The sequence below is a fragment of the Lepisma saccharinum genome, chromosome 12, assembly GCF_977018435.1.
Source record: "Lepisma saccharinum chromosome 12, izLepSacc3.1, whole genome shotgun sequence".
NCBI classification, from domain to species: Eukaryota; Metazoa; Arthropoda; class Insecta; order Zygentoma; family Lepismatidae; genus Lepisma; species Lepisma saccharinum.
Genome location: NC_139240.1, coordinates 20,717,979 through 20,739,295, shown reverse-complemented (window position 1 = coordinate 20,739,295; position 21,317 = coordinate 20,717,979). Strand labels below are relative to the sequence as shown.

At 39.7% G+C, this 21,317-nt stretch overlaps 1 protein-coding gene across 1 annotated transcript; it reads left to right on the top strand.

The window, feature by feature from the left end:
• Nucleotides 1–4,024: 4,024 nt before the first annotated feature.
• Nucleotides 4,025–17,730, top strand: LOC145996404 (uncharacterized). The gene is made up of 5 exons (XM_083132853.1): nucleotides 4,025–4,088; nucleotides 5,709–5,865; nucleotides 9,434–9,605; nucleotides 13,713–13,870; nucleotides 17,190–17,730. The coding sequence occupies exons 2-5, from the start codon at nucleotides 5,725–5,727 to the stop codon at nucleotides 17,385–17,387; spliced, it is 669 nt and encodes a 222-aa protein (XP_082988979.1). The 5' UTR covers nucleotides 4,025–4,088; nucleotides 5,709–5,724; the 3' UTR covers nucleotides 17,388–17,730.
• The last annotated feature ends 3,587 nt before the right edge of the window (nucleotides 17,731–21,317 follow it).

Here is a 21,317-nt window from a genome sequence, read left to right as displayed (position 1 = left end):
CTATTCAAAAGTCTCCGAGAAAACAAATGACAAACAGGTTGTAGGCCTAGTTTCAAACATCCAATTGTTAAGCACATCGTGTGAAGTCTTCTCCCTCGAATTAAAATAAAATAGAGAATGATTTTGTATCGTTTTCCGTAAACGAAAAACAAGTTCGTTGTTAAACTTGATTCGGAGCTAGATACCAAGAATGAAATTTTCACATGGCAGAGTGTTGACAAACACCTCCTTTTCCTTTGGATACATAACAATGACAATTTGATTGTCCGGGAAAATGTGACCCTGCTGTGTTGTTTTTACGCACACAGCTGGAAATTGGAAAGTGTATATGTAAATATTTATTTCTTTGTAAATGCTCTGGCCTAGGTTGCTTTTTGTCCGGTAGTCGGGGAAGCCAACGGTTGGGTTCTCTCAACGTCTTCCCTGTTTGAAATGTAACAATAGGACCGTGTCCCGGTGGTTGGGGGCGGGTCATTTGTCGGAGGTATAAATACCGGTTCCGACTTGTTACGGTCTCTCATATCTTAGAATCCCAGGCTCGCAGATACTTCCATACAAGGCTCGATGGATTGAGGCAGTTCTTTTTATGGATGCATAGAAATACACACAGAGTGAGCGCCGTAGGTTTAGGGACCTCTGCGTGATAAACTGCGGGGGCGGGTTAGCGCTATGGCAAATAGTGAGCTCGTAGAGTGAAGTCCTGAGAAGTGCAATTCTCTGTGTTATGGGGCAAAAGGCAACCGGGAGCAGTTAATATTGGATTTGTTATGGAAAGATGTATATACGGCGAAGGGTAGAAGTGTAAATAAATGTTGTACAAAAAGAGATATATATATACGCGAGACGTCATTTCTTGTCCACAACCCTCAACAGGTTAGCTTTTTTTATTTAGGATTTTAATTGATGCAACGGGTTGGAAAAAGGTCGTTACTCGTGGACCATAATTTGGTTGTTTCAGCAGATTTTAATGTTTTTTTCGGGTTCATGGAAACCAATATTCTGTCCGCTATTTTATAAACAGAATTAAGAAGAAAATATTTTGGTATTCGATTGCTCATTGCCCCCATCAATCAATTTTATCTATACTCATCTATTTTGTGTTTCAATCGGTCTTCGACTTCTGGTTCCTCATCTTTCAAGCACCCAAACTGGGCTATGTATCCTTTTCAACGGGGCTGAAGACTGCCACTGGACCGTAGGTTGAGCGTTACACGATCACATCAAAGATCAAGCTACGCTCCGCACATGCTCAGGTCAAATCGTAGCGTTCCATCCTGTAGAACGCTTCGAACCAAGGGATGTAACTCCCCCCACCAATTGTAGCACTTGATGGTAGAGACGGCCCTAAAAGGACCAGGTGTGAATACCTAACTTAGCATTAAGCCCAAGCGTCTCGAACGAGATACCCAAAAGTAACCCTCGGGGTACCAAGCGTCTCGATCGAGACGCTGTGTCAAGGTCGTAGTTTTTACGTTATAACTTTTCTATTTTTGGCTAGAATATCGATTTTATTTTTTTATATTGTTCCTAACACATGTATTTAACAGAAATTGTTTTTTGCATTTTTTTTGTCTTCATGAAAATGGAGGGGGAAAGGTGGGAAAAGGTACTTCTCTTTTGCGGCTCTTTTCAACGTCAAATTTTTGCCGACAAAGGAAGACCGGCAATGATTCAAATATTTTTCTGTTTCTTACATGCCAGCAATAATTTTTATGTGCATTTTGAACTTTTCATATCCTTTTTTTCGGGAGGCGGGGGGGGGGGAGAAACACCTTTTTTTAAAAAAAAAATTCAGGGGATTTTCCCCCTTTCACCCTCCATATGTGCGCCGAATGTGAATAAATTATATATCGTCTGAATCTGTGATTCATTCTGCGTACAACGGTATATCGTTCATATCTCCAGGGCAAATAGTCTCTGAGCTAAAGTTATTTCAAGGTACCGCTGCATTTTGAAGCTTCAATCAGTGGCGTGCCGACAATTCCTTTTGGGGGTATAACTCAAGTTACATTGGTCATATGATAATAATGCAAATATTTTTGTGTTCCTTACATGTTAGCGATCATTTCCATATGAATGTCGACACTGTCATGTACTTTTTGCTTGAGGGGAGGGTGGGGAACACAATTTTTTTCCCCGAAATTTTGGAATTTTGAGAGTTAGCCCCCTCCCCCTCGCCACATATACCCCGAATTTGCAAAAATTTCATATAGTCTGAATCTCTGGTTCATTCCGCGTACAACGGTATATCACTCATCTCTCTAGGGCAATTAGCTTCCGATCTACACTTATTTAATTGAAACTCTGCATTTTGCTCAAAATCGGCTCGGGACAGAGAGGCTTACATGTGAAAAAGGTCTTTGGTGTCAAAAGGTTAAGTAATAATTGTAAAACCCATGTTTTACATTTAAACACTTCTGACTGAGCAATGAGACTGGCAGATTAGGGTGTAGGGGTAAACTTACCCTGCTCGGTAACGAATAAATCTATATCTCCAGCTCTTGCTCCTCCAGATCATTTCCAACAATGACCTTTTGCTACTCCCCTCACCTGGTTTTGTTCCTTTCCGCCGACCTTCACTTACTCTCTAAAGGTGAACACGTCCTTGCCGTCTCCTGTGTAAAACTCTTTATTCAACAACATTCCAGGAGCAAGTTCTGACAGGGTCTTTATTCGTTATCGGATGGGGAATGTTATGAAATATTCATTCCAATTGATCGTAACCGGACCGTGAGCGGAGCGTGATCGGAACGAACCTTGACCGGGCCGCTAGGTGCGAATGCTTCTATTATAGAATTATTCAACAATATTTGACCGGACCGTGAGCGGAGCGTGACCTGAGCGTAACTCGAGCGTAGATGTGAATCAAGCCTTAATCTTATTGTTTTACATACTCTGTACTAGTGTCTGTGGTATGGGTAACAAAACACCATATCTACTGTCGGATTAGAAATTATAGATTCTCGAGTTTGGACTGCAATTAAAAATTAACCAGTAGAACCACATAAAAACGAGTTACATCAAAATTTAGATTATTCAATTCTGCGTTAATCTATGCTAACTACATTTTTTGGAGAATACATTCTATTCTTAATTGCTGTGAGAACAAATAAAAGTGCTGGTTTTTAGTTTTGTAAACGATCGCTCTCTTTGAAATTCTATAAATAAAAAACAAGTGGTCCGATCGTAATTAAATTTTAGTACGGTGCAGGCAGAAAAGTTTTAAACACAATTATTAATTTTCAGATTTTTAAAATTTACAAAAAAAAAAAACAACAACTTTCTTATCAATTTTGCCAAGGAACTTTATTTTTGTATTGCGTAGTCCTTCAAATGCAATATTGGTCTTGTTTTGAAACTCCTTGCATCTGTTTTTAAAATCCATTATCATTGTCAATTCACATTGCGGAACCGATTTTATACAGAGTAAGAATGTACGTGGAACTTGGCAACACCGCACACAGCGATGTCCGTTGAACCGTGGAAACTGCGGGCTGACAGTGCGTGCGGCGTTGCCACATTCCACGTACATCTTTACTCAGATAATTTGTTAGTACAGAGACACTCAGAAGTCAAGGAAAGAACTACCATTTGAGTGTGAATACATCTGCTTAAAAGTCATTAATATAATGGCACTGAAAATGTGCAAAATAAAGCAATATGGGTGGTAAAAGTTTTCTATTAAGTCCAGTTCCTCCTAAGATATACTGATCAGGACTGTGACAACAGTTTGAAGTGGCATCGACAAGCGACAATTGAATCGGTGCCCCGTTGACTACAAGGCGACAGAATTAGTTACTATGGTCTATCTCAAGCCTGGAGTAACCTATTAAGTAATGGCGCATATCCTATAAGTGACAGCGATTAGCTTTCGATAAAACTACATTGAACTCATAAAGAAAGCATTCAAGTACGTATAATTCTGAGAATATTGCTGCAAGTAGAAAAACATCCCACCATCTCCTATCTTAAAACCAACAGAGGCGTATCTTATCTCTGAAGTTTCTGCTCTGAAATTAACACACTTTGAACAGGTGAACATTAAATTCTGCAGAGAAGTGAGCAGAAATCTTAAAACGCCTGTGAAGGTAAGCTTTTCATACACTTATTCCATTGCATTTGATGGTAAAAGTGGATTAAACGCCACGATTGGTTGCAGAATAAATGACACAAAAGTTAGAGCTAGTACTTTCTTTTGTAGCTGATTGAATTTTTGTTACCAATCTTTAAAATGAGTACGATGATAAATAATAAGCTGACAACGTCATGACTCATGAAACATGTACGATGATGTAATACATACTGTATATGGATAGTGTATAGTAACGGAATAATCTAATACCATCCGCAAAATTGATATAATTCGTAGCAGTGACGTTCTTGATTTGGGTGGTACAAATATCAATTTTCATGCACAAACACAACTTCCCTCCCATACAAGCATATATACGAGGGGCTGCTGCGAAGTTCGTGGCCTGATACAGAAGGAATGCAGTGGGAATGATCACATTTCGCATTTACTCAACGTACTCTCCTTGAAGCTCAGTACACTTCCTGGCACCGTGCACCAACTCTCGCAGACCACTTTTAAAAAGGTCTGAAGTTACTCATCTCACCATTCATTCCGTAGCAGTGATCACCTACTGATGGAATGAAAAATGGCGTCTCTTCAGGTGTTTCTTGAGTTGAAAGAGAAAGTAGTCTGATGTAGCCAAATTGGGGTAATAGGAAGGGTCATCAAGACCATTAAAGCCCAAGTCGTGTCGTTTCAGCTGTGTTTGGAATGCTCGATGGGCAGGGGCATTGTCGTGGAGGAACAAAACTCCCTTTTTGAGCCTTCCACGGCGTTGCTGCTTAACAATCTCCTTTAGTCGTGTGAGTAATTATGTGTAGTACTATCCATTAACTTAACTATCTGACCATCTACGCCTTATTCTATCGTTTTGCACTCATTTTAAACAGTTTTCGATTTCTTAAAAAGTTCGAGAACACGGAGAAAGCGAAGTTGATAGAATAACCTTACAGTATGATAGGTTCATGGTTGTTTGAATTCCTTTGGTTAGCTACTTAAAACGAAATTTTTTTGAATGACAGCGTCTCCTGTTTATTAAAGCGAAGAGTCAGTTTCACACCCGGTATGCATTTATTTCAATATCGTCGGTATGGGTAATGCTACCGAAGAAACACATTGTACAAGAGAGAATGAATTTCTCATCATGTTGAGAGTAGAAGCGTTTATTAAAGTTGATTATTAAGCTAAATAGGATATGTAAAAAATGTAATGAATAAGTATTTATCGTACAGAATCCCATATATTTCTTATGCAGAGACAACTTAAAGTTACGGATAATAAATACACGACTTTTCCTATGACAAATCAAATCTTCAACCTGTCCTCTTTCCGTTCATGTGTTTTTCTACGCCATCGGAAGTTTGATATTCTCAAGAGAACAAGTAAAAATAATACTTCCATAAGCGTTAAGTTGTTCCTCGTGGTGTTTTGTACCACCTCTCAGAAATTTGCGGGAGCACAATATACATACCTCTGTACTCCAATGTTCCTGAGTCACTGACTCGTAGTTACCTACAGCATTGATTCATGCGTGTTTCTACCGAACTCTCCTATCTTATGTTGATTCCTATTCATTTACTGGACTTGGAAATTTACACTTGGCTCTTTTTGGTCAGTAATTTTAATCTTTCTTTAGGTGGATCTGCCACAATATGATGAAATCGAGGAAGTCTCCTAAGAAGGCTGACATCAGTCGACCAACGAACTTCTGCCACGTGGCACACGTTCATAGTCCAACTCATGAATGGCACTTCGTCTTTAATGACCCTGACATCAAGACTTTTCTCGAGGAGGTGAGAGCCTGTTTACTAAATCAAACTCATTGTTTCATGTAATTTCCAATATTTTATTTTCATACTGAATAATGCTAAGTTTATTGACTCCACAGAAGAGTATGCTTCCATTAGACAAAAGGCATAACTGTACTGGCTTCCCGACGCTGACGCGGAGTGATACATCGAATCGGTGAGACGGTTTGTTTACAGAAGGTCTCAGGGTTGGTGATTTACACTTTAAACCTAACCAGCTTAACCTAACAACGTCAGAAGACGAAAGGCGGGACTTCAAAAATGTGTTCGAGTCTTATATGATAAGTAGGGACCGGAAGTTGATGAAATGTCATCTTTTTTCTGACACCTCGGACACGATGCCCATTAAATATACACAATATTACACTTTGTCTAGAACCAATAAAGGTAATTTTAACGTGCATTTTTTGCCAATTTTCAGGTTTTAGGTCATTTTCTCCGATTTTCGACATTTTTCCGTCGTTTTTTGCAATATTCGGTGTATTGTTTCATCACATTTTGTCACTTCTTTCATTTTGGTAATATTCTTGAGTCTTTTCACCAAGGTGAACATAGGCCTATATATATCTCGCAAGATTGCAATTTACGAGCAATAGAAATGCTGAACTGGTGACAGTCTTTGTTGTGTTGGAGGAAACTCAGATTTAAGATCAGATAAGGAGAGGCTGGAAATACCCTGGCCTTAATGCATTTTACTCCAATTCATTCAGTGTATACTACTTTTTTCATTAAATTGTTCTAAAATTATTCGGTTGTTTCCATTGGAAATGTTCGTTGCATAGTTTAATTGTTATGTGCATGTGGTATCATTTGGTGCCTTTTGTTTAAATGCAAAATTGCATTTTGTTTAATTTCCTTTTCATTTATTTTTAACCTGAAACTAACAAATTTAATGGTCATTTTTTGCATTTTTCTACGTCGTTTTTTTCCATATTTTAGGACATTCTATAGGTCATATACCTATATTTTTTAGGTCATCAACTTCCTCTCCCTAATGATAAGTGACACTCCTATAAGGTCTGGAGTATTGTATGAACGTTGTCAGGAATTGGAGACGTTGTAGTAGTATAACCGATAATAACAATTATTATACAGTAAGTACGCGTATTGATATACTTTTACCAACATCAATCAAAGATCCGCAAGTAATTCTATCCATGACAAGCACAAGAAAATCTTTTTGTTTCTTGCTTACAGAATTGACATTCCAAAGTGGCCAACATTATACCACATTCAATTCGTAGGAACAAGAAACTAACGAGGTACTGCCACCTGAATTCACATCCAGGCTAAATATCTCTGTTGTATTTTGTCTTTATTTGTGACGGATACCCCTATACAACCTCGGCTTTTATCACAGACATCAACTGTAAATGTTAAAAGTCGTAAGTATCCATAGATCTTAAGAGGTGTAAGGGCCGACCCTTTTCGAAGACACCAAAATATCAACCTCACTCCCACCCAGAACACCGTGGACTGTATTCTGCAGACTAGCGAGGCTCTGGCGTCTGGACTCACGGCCAGTGTATTCTTCCATGGGGCTCTTGTTGTATGTTGTCCTTGAGTGTTTTTGATTCTTCTTACATCCGATCATTTTACCGCCATTCATTCTCACCTGCCAAAAGTGGCAGAAAAGCAAAGTAAAATCAATCAAACCAATCAATCAATCAATATAGCTCAAGTTTTAATATGACTTGCAATATTTTAAAATGAAGTTACTTTATCTTCCGCATAGTCACTCCTCAAAAGCACACCCAATATCTAAAAAAATCCGAATGCTACTTCTATTTGGAATAAAATATTTATGTTCCATGGAATCTGCGTTACAGTCTGAATGTCAGATTGATTTATAAATAATCTGTAATAAACCAAATGTCTGGTGCCTGCAATATGAACGAACAAAGGCGAATTAATTCGTTACAATTTTTAAACAAAAATAAACTTTATCTTCAATTGTCACTCGCTTTCTTATCTTTTGAATGGAAGGCTGCTTTGCGACCTTCATAGAATTTGCCCGGCGGTGATTAAAGATTTCAACGTCCCACGCAGCATTTATCCAGATAAAGTGTAATTACCGCCAGTGTGAGTTGCTTGCTAGTCATGCACAGCAGTGGGTATCAACCGGAACTGATACAGGGTGGCACAATTAAAGTTTCCCTACTCAGAGCCATCAGGAGTCCGGTCGAAGCAAAGGATTACGCTGAAATTGGTCTAGAAGCTATGGAGACCATGGGGAAGCGAACGCTCATAAAAAAAATATATAAAAAAACCAGGTCAAATTATCACCACCAGGTTGAAATATGGCGCTGAAATCTGGTGCTCAGTAAACAACATCCCGGGGAACGATTCGTGCCACCATTAACCACACTGTCTTTGGCCCGCTTTAGCATTTTCCTTCGCATTTTTATAAACATTTATGCTACTGTATGGCCAAAATGCTACCGTGTGAAGTAAAAAATCTTATGGCATATTTCATGGCATTTCTCAAAGATAGAACCCGTCTTATTACCGTATTATTTTTCGTAGAATAACCAATCAGAAGCGACCTTCTGGTCACGAGTGAATATGTAATGGCAGCCGCGTGAGATGTAAACAATGTATCACTTCACATTTTTAAAAGCCGATAACTATTGAACCAAGAGGAATAACGTTTCACATAAAACGTTATTCGGTAGAAAGCAATGGCGCTGCTTAAATACATACTTTCCACGTTTACTGTACACGTATGGAAGAATATTTTAGTTGTTTCAATTGTAAACACCGTGCACTCAGCATATATGGTGTAACTCGACGTGCCTTTCATGCTGTATATGTTATACATTGTAATCGCAAGAGCTAACTGAAAAGTTACATGAAATACTTCCGTGTAAAGTACTATGGGAAGCACTTACATAGCATTTATGCTAGCAAAAATGTTCAAGGAAATGCTTCTGTACCGTGGATATTGTCAATGACTATTTTCATTAATATTTCTCTTACATTCTATGTTTTTAAGCGATTGATTTTTATGTATGCTGGTGCAGAAGTTATCAACATCTTGTTTTGAGTTTTATTTTAATTCTTCAAGCTCTCATTGGGTCAAATGAAGTGCACGATGCTGATGGACAATTTGCACGGTAATACTCATGGATCCCACTGTACATACTTAAACTAAAATTACTGGTTGTTGTTACTTCAGCGCCACAATTGCACCTGGTGGTGAAAATTTAAAGTTTCTCAGCACTCGCTTCCCCATGGTCTTCATAGCCTCTGTACCAAGTTTCACCGAAATCCGTTGTTTCGGACGGGCTTCAGAAGGCTGATTTAGAGCTAAATTCTCTGATCAGTTGGATACTGAGTATTAACTATAATATACTGCGTTAAAAGTACGAAGGTTTCTGGGATGGATTTTGCTAACATATTGTGTTTATTTTTATTTTATTTAGTTAAGTGGCATCAATTAGAAATCATTGGATGAGACCTTGTTAAAGTTACATCTTGCCTGGCATTATGTTAATTAGATGATGTTTTTTGAATTTTAACGAAGGCTGATCATCATTCTTGCTCTTAACAGGCAGAAGTCACTGACCAACAGCTCCAAGACCCTTCCACACGCATCTTCATCGCAGACTTCATCCGTCATCATGGAGTGGATGTCATCAGAGAGGAGGTAAAGTCAAAGCTTCATTCGCGCAGGAACTGCTTCTCTTTGCCACCGAGGGAGGGAGAAGAAAATGAACCTCCAGGTATTCCTTTCGTGTTGCTTTCCTAGCAGAGTCATGTTTAGGAATTCAAGAAATGCAATTTGAATATGTAGGATGTTTCAAGACGAGTCAGCCTTTCTCAAGTTAGCATAATTGCATATTTATCAACCGTGGATTGAGGTGTAAGGGTGGTCGTTTTGGAAGGTACTCCAATGTCAACATTACTCTATTGTTGCTGTGGTTGCTTGACCTCAGTGGCGGCTGCTTAATACGTGCTACCGTGCTATAGCACGTTGCTAAATTTGTTAAAATGAAAAGAAGAAAAAAGCAAATCTCACAGATGCAAGAAGTTTAATGAAGCCCCAAAGTGAAATGAAACTTCTCATGTTAAGAGCCTCAACATTTACCAGCGGCGCCACGTATTTCCCTCACGCTGGCTATAAGGAATAGCGTACCGTGCTAAAATCTCAACAGCACGTTTTCGCCCCTTTTTCATCCCTCCGCGCATGAATACTGTACACCCCCACTCCTCGATTTGTACGGGGGATAGTGTCCCGGCTCTAGAAAAATCGTCTGCTAGCGTGCTGCAGGAGGAATCAGCACGGTAAGTGTGCCATCTCAGGATAAGAAGAAAGTCTACGACAACCTATTGCCTCTGTCAGAACAACGTTTCTTAATGTAATTTTCAAACGTTCTGTACGTTATCAGTGTAGAGTTATGTAATGTTTGTAGCATGTCGTATACATTTGCAGCACCTGCAAAAAAGTTGGAACGCGAATTGACACTACCCCTTAGCCTTTAATCTATTTCGGTGGTAAGTTGTAAAGATTGCAACTCTGAAACTATAGTCCGTGCCTTTTTGCTTCCGAAAGTGGATTCTGCTACGTAATTTATGTTCAGGAAATTCTAATTTTATATTTTATCTAAATTGCCTGTTTTTAAATGCTACATATTTCCTTGTGTTTATGTAGCACTTCAATAGTCAAGAAACAAACTTACAGAGTACCGTCATTTTTCCCCGGCTTCCAGATCCGAAAATTTTCCGCGCGGTTCATTGTGTTAAAATCGCGTGGCGCGTGAAGTGGTGGTCATTGTTATGAAGGATTAGCTTTTTGTTGTTGTTAGAAGTGAAAGTGAGTGTGTGTGTGTGTGTGTGTGTGTGTGTGTGTGTGTGTGTTAGTGTACCATGAATTCTGTGGATTCTTTGTTGCAGCGACCTTTCTCTTCAAGAACACTTGAAGAAAAGTTGGAAATAAAAGCGTTAGGACGGCCGTTGCCAGATTTGGATCTATCGCAAAATGCAAAGGGAGGTAAGAACGCTACGCATAAAAGGCGATTTAATAGAAAACTGTAATATAGTGAACCATGGCTTTGTGGGTGTCAAATTCGAAATGCATTATTCTGTTTTCCTTGCATACTTTTTGGAAGTAATGATTCGTGGTCTGAAGGAGGGGTAAAAGATCTAGGACATTTATGTGAATATATGAGAAAGCACAGTGAAAGCAAAAAGCACATGAATAATGAGTTAAATTTTGTCTCTCTCGGAACTGTCAACATAGCAACGCAGTTAAGCCACGTTTATCTAGAATCTCATAATGAACAAGTTGAAAAAATCGCCACGTCTTGTCAAAAATCATAGACTGCATCACTGTGGAGCTTTTGAGTTGTCCCTGCGTGGCCGGCCACGATGAAACAGATTCCTCCGCAAAACCTGGGGTATTTTTAGGGCTCCTTGATTTTGTCAGCAGTTTAGACAATGCTGTTAAAGAACATCTTGACAACAGCACTGTATTTAAAGGCACTCGATCTCGCCATCGAAGTTCCGGGTTGAAGTCTCGACCCGGGCATGGGCATTCTTTGTAATACTTTGTAATAATGAAATTAATGAAGGGGCATTCACAAACAATACCCATACCCTGGCCGAGACTCCAACCCGGAACTTCGATAGCGAGATCGAAAGTCGACCACTTAACGTTCGTGTGTGGGTGGGGGGGGGGGGGGTAGGGGGCATTATAAGTACATGAAAAACAGCATATGTTGTAGCACGCATCTTTGAAAAGTCACGAGCCGCCGCTGCGACCTGCATTTGGGACTGTGTTGTACTTTATCTTGCCTCTGTGTGTGCCGAGTACCACAGGCGTCGCCACTGGAAGGACGAAGATGGATTCACGCCCCCCGTGAAGTTGTCTTAGCCCACACATTTGTTGGCCGAAATTGCCAACACGAGAAATTTTCAAAATTATCTACAGTAAAACAAGAAACAAGCAGAAAGGGATAAAAAATAGAGACGTAAAAAGAAACCGATAGAGAAAATGCTAGAACGATAGAGGTAAGTGCATAGAGAAGCAGAATAACAGAGAGAGAAAGACTGAAATACAAAGAGAACTTACAGAAACAGATAGAGAGAGAAGGAATAAAGAAGGAAGGAATAAAGCGAAGAACTTAGAAAGAGAAAGATAATGAAAGAGGTAAGAGAAGAAATCAGAAAGAAAGATAAAGAAAACGAAAGAGGAAAGAGAAGAAGTCAGAAAGAAAGATAAAGAAAATGAAAGAGGGAAGAGAAGAAGTCAGAAAGAAAGATAAAGAAAATGAAACAGGGAAAAAATGAAGTCAGAAAGAAAGAGAATGAAAATGAACAAGGAAGAAAAGAAGTCAGAAAGAAAGAGAAAGGAAACGAAAGAGGGAAGAGAAGAAGTCATAAAAAAGAGAAAGAAGATTAAGGAGGGAGGAGAAGAAGTCAGAAAAAAGAGAAAGGAAATGAAAGAGGGAAGAATAGAATTCAGAAAGAATGAGAAAAAATGAAAGAGGGAAGAGAAGAAGTCATGAAGAAAGAGAGCGAGGGAGAATGAGAATCAAAGAGAGAAGGAAAGAGAGAGAAAATGACATAAAGAAACAGAGGAAGCTTGACACAAAGAAGCGGAAGAAAGGGGAAACGAAAGAGTCAGAGAAAAAATAACGAGATGAAGAAACGGGGAGAATCGTAGAGAGAAAGAAACAAACAGAGGAAGATAGAACAAGAGAGAATAACAAAAGGAAGAGGAGGAGCCAGAAACAGAGGGAGCGGGAAAAAATGATTTATAGTACAGCGGGATGCACAAGTCCACAATGCAAATTGTCCACGACAATATTAATTATATTTTCTATTGCAACTTGCTTTTAAGGAATAGATTTGTTCGTATGCTGGTGCAGAGATTGTCAGCAACTTGTTTGGCGTTTTTTTTTCAATTCTTGAAGCTCTCATTGCATTAAACAAAGAAAATAAGCATGGTGATGGACGATTTGCTTAGTAATACTTGTAATCCCACTCTACTAGGTGCACCAAAACATGGTCCAAGTGCAAGTGTCCAGCCAACTGAACCTACCAAAAATATGTTCTCTAGTGACGTCAATGCTGAGTGCCATTCTACAGCCTCAAATTTTAGTATTGCTGTTGACATGTTAGATCTTTGATTTAATTTTGTTGTTAGTTTTCGATAAGGATAAGTAATCGATTAATTTTACAATGGAATTTTATTTTATTGTAAGAATTCTGTGCAGTAAATTATATAATATGAAATTCTTTTTCGGATTGTATTAACGAACACTCATGTTCGCATAAGTTTAGAGGGCCTCCCCGATGGTGTAGTGGTAACGTCGTCGCTTTCTAATCAAGGGTTCCCGATTACGATACCCGGTGGAGTATCATAGTCGTTTGGATCCCACCTTAAACTGTAGTTCCAGTCCCGATTAGCCTTCCTGTGCATAAAGTGGACTTAGAAATCAAAATCAATCAATCAAGTATAAATTTATAATATTGGTTGTGTGATTATTATTGAGATAAGAATGTACTATTCAGAAGTATTACAGATTAATAAAAATGAAACGATATTATTATTATTATTATTGTATCATTATTGTTATTATTATTATTATTATTATTATTATTATTAAGCAATGTTAACTACAACATAAAACATTTATGAATATGGGAGAATTAAAAATTCAAATCATCATCATTCAGAATTCAAAATTCATCATCCAATCTGATGTATGTTTACAGATCTCATTATTATTGGGTCATAATGATTTTACTATATCCATTCTTAAAAATTACAAGGTGTTATAATTAAGGTCATGTTCATATGATAATAATTTGTCAATTTCATGCAGAGAGGCGCTGTAGATCGTTGTCGCCCGTCCCGCTTGAAGGAGTAGATGAAACTGACATCGAAAATATTGAAGACAAATTTGTTGAGGAGAGGACTGATCAACATACCTACAGGGACACTGACGAAGAAAGAGAAGTTACAAGAGAAATATCAGAACAGGTGTGTTTCTATTCATTTTGTACAATTCATTCCAGTACCTATCAATGTATAAGGTATGCCCAAACGAAAAGGAGACTACGGTTATATCTAAATAATATTATACGAGGGCTATTTTTTTTCAAGGTCCGATCGGTCGCGAAATAAAAACCACAGTGAATCAAAAATGTTTTTATTTGCAACATTTAGCTACACCTTCCAGCAACTTCTCGACATAGTCGCCGCCCAGATTTAGACATTTGTCGTAGCGTGGTACCAACTTTCCAATACCCTCGTCATAGAAGGCAGCCGCCTGTGTTTTCAGCCAATTCTCTAGGCTGGTCTGCAGCTCGTTGTCTTTGCCAAAATGCTGTCATCCTAGACAGGTGGGTGATCAAACACCTCCCATCGAAAACGCTGCAGGAGCGTGTGTTGCAGCTGGAGTGTGCTGCCGAGCATTGTCATGAAGAAGGACAATGCCTGATGACAACATTCCTCTTCGCTTGTTCTGAATTGCCCTTCGTAGACTTTGAAGCGTCACGCTGTATGAAGCTGCAGTGATGGTCGTGCCACGTTCCATGAATTCTACAATCAACACTCCTTTTCTGTCCCAGAACACAGTAGCCATACACTTTCTGATGGAGAAAGTTCGCTTGCACTTCTTTGGTTTACTCGGGGAATGAGAATGCATCCACTGTTTGGATTGCTCTTTTGTTTCTTCATTTTCGAAATGGACCCATGTCTCGTCCCCTGCGACAATTCTGTTAAAAGAAATCCTCTCCCTCATCATGGTAACGCTGAAGAAAAGTTAAGGCGACGCCAATTCGCTGTTTTCTGTGCTGTTCGGACAGCATCTTGGGAATCCATCTCGCACAGAGTTTGCGGTACTGATGTCTCTCACTCACGATGGTATAGAGAGCTGACCTTGAAATTTCGGGAAACGACTCACTCAACACAGAAATTGTGAACCGACGATTTTCTCGAATCGCCTGATCCACTCGCTGAACAAGATCATCGGTTGACACTCGCTTCCTTCCCTCACCGCCTGCATCATGAACGTCTGTACGTCCTGCTTCAAAGTTCCTGCACCATTGCCGCACTTTGCTGTCACTCATGAAAGTTTCACCGTAAACTGCACTCATTCGTCGATGAATTTCGGCTGCATTGCACCCCTCAGCATGAAGAAATCACACTTGGCGTGCGACTCTAATGTTCTAGGCATGTTTCCGTGCTCACTGCGCGCTCCGAACTGACAGGTGCGACGTGACGCGATCAACGGGCATACTAGAGACACTGCACAACACATCCGCGCACAGCTTCATCGGGTTTTCAATGTGGTTTTTATTTCGCGACCGATCGTACCTTGAAAAAAAAAAAATAGCCCTCGTATTACAGAATATTTGCATGACATAATATGTGAAGAACAATTAATGTGTAACATGATACCTACACATAATTGCCATTGATATTGATGCACTGATCCCAGCGCATAGGAAGTGAGTGGATGGCTTCAGTGTCGAAATTCCTGGGTTGCTTACGGATCCAGTTTTCCTCGGTGTTCTGCACTTCCTCGTCACAGGTGAACCGTTGACCTTTGAGTCATTGTTTTAAGGGGCCGAAGATACGGGAGTCACGTGGGGAAATATCGGGGCTGTACGGGGGATGTGCGAGGACTTCCCATTGAAATTTTCTCAGCAGGTCGAGGGTCTTCTTGGCCACATGTGGCCTAGCGTTATCCTGGTGAAGCTATGTGCACTTGCCCGGGTTGTGGTTGTGTCGCGTCGCCCCAAATAATGCTGACACCAACTGAATATGGTACAACGTGCGAGACACTGCTCTCCGTAAATGTCCTTCATCCTGCGATAAATTTGTGAAGCATGCTCGCCTTGGAAATTGGATTAAAGCTCTCTACGCTGATCTGGAGGAATCCATAATGCACCCGTCCACGCAAAACAACTCTCGCCAACTGAGGAAACAGCAGGCGAAGCCGTTCGCTACACCTGCAAACTGGGACAAGCACCGTGCCATCTATCGGCAAACATATTTACCTTCTTCGATTAGATACAACGCCGCAACAGCAAAGGTCTCCTTTTCATTTGGGCATACCTATAGTTAAGTGACCCATTTTCACTTTCTCATTGAGTTCTACTTGAACTTGTCCCTGCTCACATTTTAAGCTTGACGTTATTTCCAACTTAAATTTATTTAAGCTCATATATATATATATATATATATTGATGTAAGCCTGACTCAATGTACAGTCACAGACAATACAAATGGGACACCTAAATCCTGAAATATTCGCTTCACTGCAAGGAGTCATGTGTGTTGCTGAAGTCTACGGCGATAAACGGATTTTAATAGCTAAGTTTCAATGGCAACTTCTACTACCGCAAGATCTCGCCCATTGCCACAATGCGCTCCAGAAAACCGTCAAAAACTGTATCACGGATCGCTGAGCCTCCTTTCTTGATGCCATGACTCAACTCACTGAATAACTGACTGGCGTCTTGGAGGCAAATTACAAGTACACAACCTCTCTTCCCTGCCAGTGCTGCCACCTAGCGAAGCGGTCTGGAACTCGTCTCGCAGACATGTGGCGTACCCCAGCCTGGCCTACATATCCCGTAAGTTTCATCGCTCTGTCACTTTATTTCGCTTTTTACAACATTAATCCGGTTATTTATTGACCGTATCAAATACATCGCTTTTCTGCCACTTGTGGTTAATCGTGACGATGAGGATGGATGATGATGTGATGACATTGATGAAGGAACATTCACAAAGAACACTTATGTCAGGGCTGGGATTCGAACTCGAAACCTCTGGTGTCGTAGCGTGCTGTGCTAACCACTTCGCCAGGGATGTCTGCGAGTTCATATCGAGTGTTGGGGTTCAAATTTGAAAATTAATGCACATTGCTTTAAATCCACGTTGTGCAAAGATAGGCTAATCGGGACTGGATCCACAGTTCAAAGTGTGATCCAAATCATGGCAAGGTAGTTCAATCGGAAATGAAATCCGAGATCCCATGATTACAAGGTATCGAACAAACAAACATGATAACGCTTTACGTTTCAGGTCATTGCAAAAGTTAGTTCTGATAAACATTCATGGATCCACAGAAAAAGCTATATTTATCTTCTGTTAAAGCTATAAAGATGAAAGTTACGAGTCATAGCCAATAGCATGGCTCTTATGCTTGAAAATGAAACTAAGATATAGGCTAATGCAAAGTGTATAATTATCATGCATGTAATATAATAATTACAATGCATTCCTATTTCAGGCTAATTACAATGTATTCTTGTTTCAGGCTAATTTCAATGCATTCCTATTTCAGGCTGCTTTACCAGCGAAGCCTCTGGATATGGACATTTTGCGGCCACCAAGCCAACCCATTGGAAATGACGCAAAGCTCTCAAGCTACCAGGACATTGTAAGAGCAGGCATAGTGAAACCCGAAACACAGACTACCTCTCGCCAGCCACCACAGTATATAAACCCACCACCCGTGCTAAGAATTTCAACCGTGGAATAAGTTGCTTACAACAATCAACCAGATTGCATAGTTGCTCAATATCCGTGCTCTACATATCCGTTGAATGGTATAGCAACAGATATATGCTAGAGTCTCGACAAGAATTGAATTATGCCTAGTTCACCTAGGCTAATGCACACTTGGGTTCAGAAAGTGCTACATGTTTGTATGCTTCCTTCAAGCTTGGAAAATGCCTTGAATAGTTTCTATAATGCTTTGAGTTGTAAAAGTGTTACTAGTGTCAAATCAATTACGTCATCCTTTTTCATGCAGTTATGTAATAAGTGTATGACTTTCTTCTTGTTCACAAGAATATATATGCATTTCTTGTTATTAACAGTTGTTAGTATTTCAAATATACGTATGTGTGTCAATCTCACTACATCACATTTCATTTACATCAAGAGTTTTGATAGGGTCGCAGGGCTCGAAATATACCAGAGAGGACCGGAACCGCGTTCCGGTTCATGAATATCTGGAACCTTCTCTTCCGTTTCGTCAAAAATGGCAACGGATCGTACTGGTTTGTGTATACGTTTCACTATTGACTAAATTGTTAATACTCTTATAGTACGGGTACATATAGTATTCATATAAGCTTCCCCTATACGTGGAAATGTGTTGCAGCGAGGGAGTTAGCAGATATGACGACGTCCATGTTCTTGGAGACAAGTACGGAGTACTGGAACTACAACCACCACACGATCTGCAGTATTTCCTTTTCCCTGAATTTTCCTCTTTCACTGCTTATCTGTCGCCCTTTCTTCTTTGTTCTGATTAACCCAACAGTAAAATTTCACTTAAGGTTAATCAAATCCTTGATTTACCAGTATTGTTTGACTCAAAAGCAAGATAACGATATTGAACTTTTATTTGCACAAGTTGATATTTAATTAGTTTGGTATTATTAAAACAAAATATTAAGTCAAAAAGTTTCCCCTTCGGCAGAGCTGACTACTACAATTCATGATTTCAGTCTGTTTAAATTTTAAAGATAATAAAATTCCAGACGCCTCTTGTCCAATGCATTTTGCATTATTTGATGCTTATGTAAATATTTTAATATTAACTATTATCAATTTTAATAAAGCACGCTATTTCACTGGTTGTTAATCTCGTCGCTGTAAAATCAGCTACAGAAATGACAACACCAGATTAACGAAAATAGAGCGTTCCGTTTCTTGAAATTTTCCACTTTGACTTCCGCCTACAAGCAAACATGTTAATAAATTCCAAGCAGACATATATATTTGTAAATAGAATATGTATGCGATTCAAAGGAAGTTTAATAATATATCCAAGAAAGTGATTTCTTTACATTGTTTTTCCTTATAGACCTCTGAGAGCCAGGGATCTGTGGCCAGGACCAGCCAAGTAGAGTACTCCATGGGACCAGTTTCGCTTGCTCGTTCTCCCTCGAGCGTATAAAATGGAATATTAATTTAATGTGACAATAATCGTAGACACATATATATAAATATCCGCCTTGGTAGTTTCAGCCCACAATCACCCATTTCATTTTCATATATCACTGTGTATTGGTATGATAGACTAAACTAAATTTTAACATGGAGATGATGACATTGTTCACTTAAAACCCTTAGTCCGCCGCCGTAACGCATATGTTACAAGAAAAGTATGTCCCTTGTAGCCGCTGTAACACATATGTTACAAACAGCTTTAGATACAATTATCGAGGGTTTGCCACACTTATATTTGTATATTGAGGTTGAAACACTGACAGTTCGTTCGGGAACATGTTTTGCAAGCGTGTTTACCAAAATTTCCACTTTCCCCCCCTCCTTTCTCAGAATATGTCACGTGTTTGGGCTTGGGCTCACGTGTTGGTTCTCGTCAGTTGACAGACACAATAAATGCTTGGTATTTACGATGCTGTTTTCCTCCAAGCTTCCAACGCTGTGATTTAGTACTGATAAGGCACACATTCTTCTATGTGTTTAGACCTGGTGATCCAGCTGAAGTATTGGCGGGGGGGGAGGGGCAAGGAGAGAGGGGATTGGATGAGGTTTGGCGGTGTCAGCTTTCTGTCGTTTCTATGCTAGAAATGCAATGAAGTTTGACGATAGCCAGAGGCGGCAGAGGCGCCAGAAGCGTAAGTCTATCCAGAAGTAGAGACAAAGGCTCCCTTCCCTCCTCTGTTAGGAAAGGCCTCACAATAAACAGTTCGTATCATATAACAGTTCATCGATTTCCCTAAGGCACAATCGTTTCCTTCCGGACTTATTTCCACAAAGAGCCGAATCAACAGGGAAGAAATAGATTCACAGTAGCTACACAAGATGCAAGTGCGAACGAAAAAAGCAAAAGTTCGGGTTTTCTCCCCAAAGTAGCTGGAGAAGAGGGGGCAAACTCCACATTTTTATGATTTTTTCATTGAAATTCGGGGGATGCAGCCCCCACCCGTAACCCCCCCCCGCACGGTTGGGGCATCCAAATTTTACATGGTTGCATGCACTGATGTTCTACCTGCAGAACAAAAGTTATCCGAAGTAGATTGGTCCCATAGTGTCAGTTATATAACAATTTTATGAATAATATGCAAATTGGCTGTTTTGAGGAAAAAACAGAGTTTTACGTTTTGCCTTATTATTCAAATTGTATTGCACCCACGCACATGAATCAAGTTTCATTCTGTTGCGGAAGGTCCATTCTTTGAACGAAAAGCAAAATTTCCGGTTTTCTCCCCAAAGTAGCTGGAGAAGAGGGGCAAACTACACATTTTTATGTTTTTTCATTTAAATTCGGGGGATGTAGCCCCCACCCGTAACCCCCCCCGCGGTTGGGGCATCCAAATTTTACTTGGTTACATGCACTGATGTTCTACCTGCAAAACAAAAGTTATCCGAAGTAGATTAGTCCCATAGTGTCAGAGTTATAACAATTTTATGAATAATATGCAAATTCGCTGTTTTGAGGAAAAAAACAGAGTTTTACGTTTTGCCTTATTATTCAAATTGTATTGCACCCACGAACATGAATCAAGTTTCATTCTGTTGCGGAAGGTTAATTCTTTGAACAAAAAGCAAAATTTCCGGTTTTCTCCCCAAAGTAGTTGGAGAAGAGGGGGCAAACTCCTCATTTTTATGTTTTTTTAATAGAAATTCGGGGGATGCAGCCCCGCCCGTAACCCCCCCTTTTAGTGCATCCAAATTTTACATGGTTGCATGCACCGATGTATTACCTGCAAAACAAAAGTTATCCGAAGTAGATTGGTCCTATAGTGCCAGAGTTATTACGATTTTTCTCCATTATGTATACGAATTCAAATTTCGCGCTCAAAGCTTCGGCGACACTGGGCTTACTTTCGTCAGACCCCGCGGCGTACTGTTCCAATCTCACTACAGCTTTCATTTCAGGATCACTATTTGAGGGCCCAATACCACTGACAAATTACGGTTACTACTTGGCTTTGAGTGTATAACGCTTATCTTGCGTTTTCGAGAGTTAATCGCTCGAGGGAAGAAGCTCTCAATTCCTTACGCTATCTAGCGTCGTCATTGCGAACTATTTGGCGCTCGACCGAAATCCTCTACTTTCAGCACTTTACTGCCAAGCGAATTTTCATAGTAAGCGTATTGTATCCCATTGCCGCTGTTTCCGGCTTTCCATACTAGAGTCCTCTGCTGTTGCTTTGAAGTAGCGCCTTAATTGCCCTCAAAACAGAAATTTTAGAGCTCCAACGAATGGGCGTCATGGAGTGGGGGAGGGGGGTTGAACCTGACTGTCGACCTCCCCCCCGGAAACAGGCATACGTCATTACAAAAAAAACAACAGAAATCTTGTTATTTTTATTGCTAATAACATAAATATTTTTTGTAACTATTCGAAGAGAATAAGAAAGTAAAAAATGTGTCAAATAAAAATAAAATGGGGGTGTAAGATGCAGAAACCAAAGAAGAAATGGTTTCA